The sequence below is a fragment of the Lycorma delicatula genome, chromosome 10 (assembly GCF_047948215.1).
Source record: "Lycorma delicatula isolate Av1 chromosome 10, ASM4794821v1, whole genome shotgun sequence".
NCBI lineage: Eukaryota > Metazoa > Arthropoda > Insecta > Hemiptera > Fulgoridae > Lycorma > Lycorma delicatula.
Genome location: NC_134464.1, coordinates 71,444,566 through 71,450,565, shown reverse-complemented (window position 1 = coordinate 71,450,565; position 6,000 = coordinate 71,444,566). Strand labels below are relative to the sequence as shown.

At 28.1% G+C, this 6,000-nt stretch overlaps 1 protein-coding gene across 1 annotated transcript in view; it reads right to left on the bottom strand.

Annotated features, from left to right (window-relative positions):
* Positions 1-4,919: 4,919 nt before the first annotated feature.
* The window catches only part of Eaf6 (chromatin modification-related protein EAF6/MEAF6), a 40,329-nt gene continuing 39,248 nt past the window's right edge, over positions 4,920-6,000 (bottom strand). Inside the window, exon 4 of the mRNA XM_075377138.1 lies at positions 4,920-5,575. Within this exon, the coding sequence (XP_075233253.1) occupies positions 5,328-5,575 (248 nt within the window). The 3' untranslated portion in view covers positions 4,920-5,327. The remainder of the gene's footprint in view (positions 5,576-6,000) is intronic.

Here is a 6,000-nt window from a genome sequence, read left to right as displayed (position 1 = left end):
CAATTATTCAAAGGGGTGGAGTCCCCCCTCTTCACTACACCTACCGCAACTCAAAAATCTTAAATGTCAATGGTAACATTTAATTACATTAACTGACAACCTGAAAAAAATAATACATTTTGGGAAAAAGAAGATTAAAATCCCTCTACCACTTCGCTTGGTAGATGTGAAAAAACCATTTGGGGTAGTACTTTTTTAAATTTCAGCCCAACTAAAATAACTATAAAATTACATGTCATTACTTTTTAAACCATTTGAAATAATCATAATACGTAGATGAAATCTAAAAATTATTTTTTAAATTGCCAACACAAACTTTCACCCTTAAACATTTTCTAAATTTTCCAGGGTTGAAAACTTTTTGAAGGAGATAATATAGTTTGTGACTTCATTGTAAGTCTCTTTGAATGACAATAATTTCGTGCAAATAAAATAAAAATTTGTTCACTAGTATTGAAATTATGATAAAAAATGTGTTTTTTTTAGGTTATGTTGGGATAGTGTTACTGACTCAGCATTAGGTCTGAAATTGTCCATTCTTCTTAAAAATATGGGTTATTAGGTTTCTACAGCATTGAAAAACTATTAAAATAGACACAGTATTACAACACCAGTTAAACATATGAAAAACCAATTTTAATGTACTTACTTCTTTGTTTGTAACATGTTGAAAAATTGATTACCAGATAAACTTAATAATTAAATAAAAATAATTCATAAATGAATAATTGTTTATCAAAAGATAAAGCTTAAATCATTCATTAGTTAATTTTGTCATTAAGGTTTTTAACAACAGCAGTCCTTAAGAAACAATAAATAAAACGCAATTTTTACCTCAAAAAAAAAGTATCACTTTTTAATCATTTGTAAACAATAATAAAGTCTTTCCCGAGATTCACATCTTACTTTTATTAAAGTTTCTTTAGTTACATCCCTACATGTTGTTACAATTTTATTTTTCAACTTTTGTACATAAGCAGGAATTTCTTTATAAATTGATTTTAAATGACCAGTGGTTTAAGATCAGCAGATCTTGCTGGCTACTCAACTGTTCCTCTTCTATCTATGCTCAGCAAACATTTGGTTCAATCACCGTTGAACTGGAAGTGAATAGTGGCAAGGTGCTCCATCTTGCTGAAAGTGAAGCATGCCTTCATTAAGTAACATGTTTCCCTTGTCATTAACTGATTTTCTAAGGCATGGACTGTTAATGGATAAACTTCACTCAGCAACTGCAAATACTTCTCACCTGTCAAATTCCCATAATTACTGGACCGATTAAATTATCACCATAAATCCTAGCCCTTCACATTTATTTTTTCAGGATGCTGCGCGTTTCCAATATTGAAAACATGAATATTTACATTGTTCCAGTATCAGCAGTTATGTTTATTAACAAAGCCATTTAAAAATGAAGTGCATTCATCAGAAAAACAAATATTTTTTGTAAGCATTGGTTTGGCATCTATTAATTAAATCATTTCTTCACAAAATTCAATCCTTCTGACAGCACCATCCTCATTCAATTCTTGATGTAGTAGAATTTTATACAGAAAAAATTTATTCAATTTTAATGCAATGAATACAAAAGCATGAGAAATCCCAATTTCACAGGATATTCTACGAACTGAGCTCTGAGGATTTGCTACTACATTTCTCAAAATTTCAACCACAGTTAATTCATCTTAAACCTTTTGCCATGCACGTTTCTTATTCATGACAGATTCCTTTCCTTGGAATCATTTTACAAGTTTTACAATGTAAAGTGTGAAATATCTTTATTTGGATGCCGTTCATTAAACACTTGGGCAGTTCTTCTAGCACATTTATTTTGTTCTATGTAAGTAAAAATTAGTTCAGTCCTTTCTTCCAGATTATAAGTGATTTTGGTGAGACAAATTTACAAAAGACAAAAAATGAAACACAAAATGGTATAACAATAATATAAACCAAATGCCAATTTTAACTCAAGAACAGAACAATTTAAATAAAATATGATGAAATAAATACAATAAATACTTTTTGTCACTAATTACATACAATATGAAAGAAAATAATATGTAAAATGTACCACAGAAACTAAGATCTTAATAATTGGCAAATTGTAACCTGTTATAACAAGGTAATCAATTTTTCAACATGTTGCCAGCAAAGTAGGTACCTTATTACTGGTTGTTATAATGCTGTGTCTATTGGAACATTTTTCTCAATGCTGGAAAAACCTAAATTCCAAATTTTTTAAGAACAGACAATTTCAGACCTAATGCTTTGGCTCAGTAACACTGTAACCCAACATAACCAAAAAAAAACACATTTTTAATCATACCTTCAGTACCATTAAACCAATTTTTATTTTATTTGTACCAAATTACTTGTCATTCAAACGGCCTTCCAATGACATGCCTCATGTTATATTATCTCATTTAAAAAAAGATAAGTTTTCAACCCTTGAAAATTTAAAAAAACATTTAAGGGCAAAATCTTGAGTTGATATTTAAAAAATATTTTTCTGAGTCTTAATTCACAGATTATGATTATTTCAAATGATTTAGGAAGTAATATCATGTAATTTTATAGTTATTTTTGTTGGGACTGAATTTAAAAAAACGTACTACCCCAAATGGTTTTTCGCACCTACTGAGTGAAGAGGTGGGTGGATTTTATTTTTCTTTTCACTAATATTCATTATTTTTTTCAGATAGTCAATTAATATAATTAAATATTACTATTGCCGTTTAAGATTTTTGAGTTGGGGTAGGTGTAGTGGAGAGGGTGGACTCCACCACTTTGAAAAGAATTTTAAAATGGCTCCCCCCAAGAATGGTGTACATGCCTACAAATAGAAATACAATGGGACAGATAGCTGTTGAATAATAAATGTGGTAACTTTTCAAATGATCACCCAGGATAGCACATTGATCAATCATGATATCATGTGGACTTCTTTCTTGTGTAAACAGTTTTTTAAGACCTATAGCTGCTTCTTATTCTCCTTGAATCATTGGGAGCATCTTTTTCAGCGTTAGTCTTGTTAAAAATATTAAATGAATAATGTTGAAACTAGCAACCTTTTTTTTTCTTTTTCCTGTTTAGCCTCCGGTAACTACCGTTTTTTTAGATAATTCTTCAGAGGATGATATGTATGAGTGTAAATGAAGTGTAGTCTTGTACATTCTCAGTTCGACCATTCCTGAGATGTGTGGTTAATTGAAACCCAACCAACCAAAGAACAACGGTATCCACGATCTAGTATTCAAATCCGTGTAAAAATAACTGGCTTTACTAGGACTTGAACGGTGGAACTCTCAACTTCCACATCAGCTGATTTGGGAAGACGCGTTGACCACTACCAACCCGGTGGGTTTGTAATTAGCAACCTAAATATCTAAAACTTAACTTGAATTAACCATTGTAAATAATGTTTAAATAATCATAAATTTATTAGAATGTAATTACAGTGTGATCTTCAGTAATATACAAAAATACTGAATATAAAATGTATAATAAATAACAACTATCTAACTTTAAAATGTTTATTATTCATTTATGTAATCGGCACGTTATAGTACAAGAAGCTAGATCAACCCAAATATGAAGCAAGAATAGTACACACATAAGGAAATTTTTCAATGGAATTGATTTAAATAAAATGTTACAGAAAAACCTTATCAATTTATTTCATAGTACTAATAATGATAATCATTTCTTAATTATCCAATGTAACATAAAATTCATATATATCTGCAATAAACAATAAAAGATACATTAAGCTCAAAATTATATCACATGTGAAAATCTTACATTATAATTCAAATTACAGAATCAGGTGTAGTGTATATTACATAATTGATGAATGAAGACTACTTGAAGAAAATCCATCAAAACAAAAAGAAAATTAAAACAAAATATGCTTTTTCATATTTTAGTTTTTTGAAACAAAAAATATTTTGTTTTTATTTTCTTTTTGTATATTAAATGTAATATAAAATAAACATACTTACAAAATACCGAGAAATTTTTTTGAACATTTATAAGAATAATAATAGCTATAGTATTAATGTAAATTTCTACATCTTCTAATTGGCTTTTTAACTTCTTTATTTACCTGCATCTTCAATATTTCAATTCACATAAAAGATAAAAAAATAATAACTGTTATTTAAGATAAGTACCATTTATTTGGATGAAAAAACCCGCTGTACAAGAACTAACTGGGAATACAGTGATTCTATCTTCTATTTTAACAATTTGGAATGAAGAAAAGGTTAAGCATAAAATTCAAAACATTATAAACATAACATGAAGAATCATCTATTGGCAGAGGAAGAAATTACTTTTTGTTAACTTTTCATCTCAAGAAGACACCTTTGCGATGATGATGCTTTTGTTGATTCAGAAAAACTTTACACATTATATAACAAACGGTGATGAATTTTGCTGCAAAGAGGTCACAACTTATAATTCAGCCATACCACACTTGTAACATTAAAAGGTGTTGCAGACTAAGTGACAGGTTATCTGATACACATGTTTTACATGTGTATCATTGTTAATGATACACATAGTTTTTTACATGTAGGCAGTGATACACATGTAAAACATGTGTGTCATTGCCTACATGTAAAAACTTCACACTCACACTTTGATGGAAACAAATTTTCATAATGACAATTACAAGACACAATAATGACATGATTACAAGAGGAAGTAGAAAAAATCTGATGTTAAAATCAATAACCTGTTCCCAGGCTCACAAACTGCATCAAGATTCATGATGAGTATAGTGAAAAATAAAATGTGAGATTAAAAAACCACTGAATATACAGACAATTTGTATGATTTAGAACAAAATCACTCAAGATGGATTAGGATGGGTTGCATATGTAGCTCGCAATGAATATTCATAAAATTCATGCACATTTAACTTGAAAATGTACTGTATTCTATTAAATATCTTTTAATGTCTTCATTAAAGTAATTAAAATAATTAAAGGTTAATTTTATAAATACCCTGTATATAATAAAAAAATTAGTAAAAACATACGGCATATAACAAAATTTAAACAAGAGAATGATGACTATTTGTCTCAGATAATAAGTAAGAATATAAATACAAAATATATATATTAAAAAAAAAAAATAAATACATAATGAAAAACATTAACATTAAAACTATTTTAATTAAACATCACAGAATATATTTTTTTTTTAATTTGAAAAATGTTTACTTAACTAAATATTATAACACTAATGTCTTTATCGAGACTAATCTTAAAAAAAAATTCAAATATTTTAGAGTTAAAAAAAGATATATCAATTTTAGTTTATTATCGATGTCTTGCTTTTTTTGTAGCACTTTTCTTTATACTTCCAGGTTTACTCATTTTAGATTCTTTACTTGGTGTTGTCGATCTATCGATATTACCATTAAGTGAACCCTGATTAGTAACTGGTGTACCATTATGAGTCATTATCATTGTATTGTTTTTACCAGTATCTTTTACTGGTCCTGACTGTACATTATCTTCACTGCCGCTATTACCAGTCTGCGATTCGCTTTCACTGTTTTGATCACCTGTACATAAAAGATGTTTTATAAATATAAATTAAAATTAAAAAAAAAAAATTATGTACAATAAGTATTCAGGATTTTATGGTTTGGATGAGATGTTGAATTTCATTTATAGGCTGTGGAGGTATTGGAAGGACTTGTACTACATGACAACTATCATAGCAGTAAAATAGAGATGTTTTGGATGAAAATTTTTGTAATGAATCTTCATCCACACAAGATTCAAAGGATACTACAAGATAAGTAGATAACTTGTATATAAATTATTACTGTGGAGAAATTTTAAAATTAACATAAAATAGATATTAAATAAACTGGTAGAAAGAAATATCTAAATTCCAGGTTTTTTAAATGTTTTTTTTTTTGGCTTAATAAGGTATACAATAGCATCGATAATTAAATATAAGACAAATTCAAACTTTTATTAT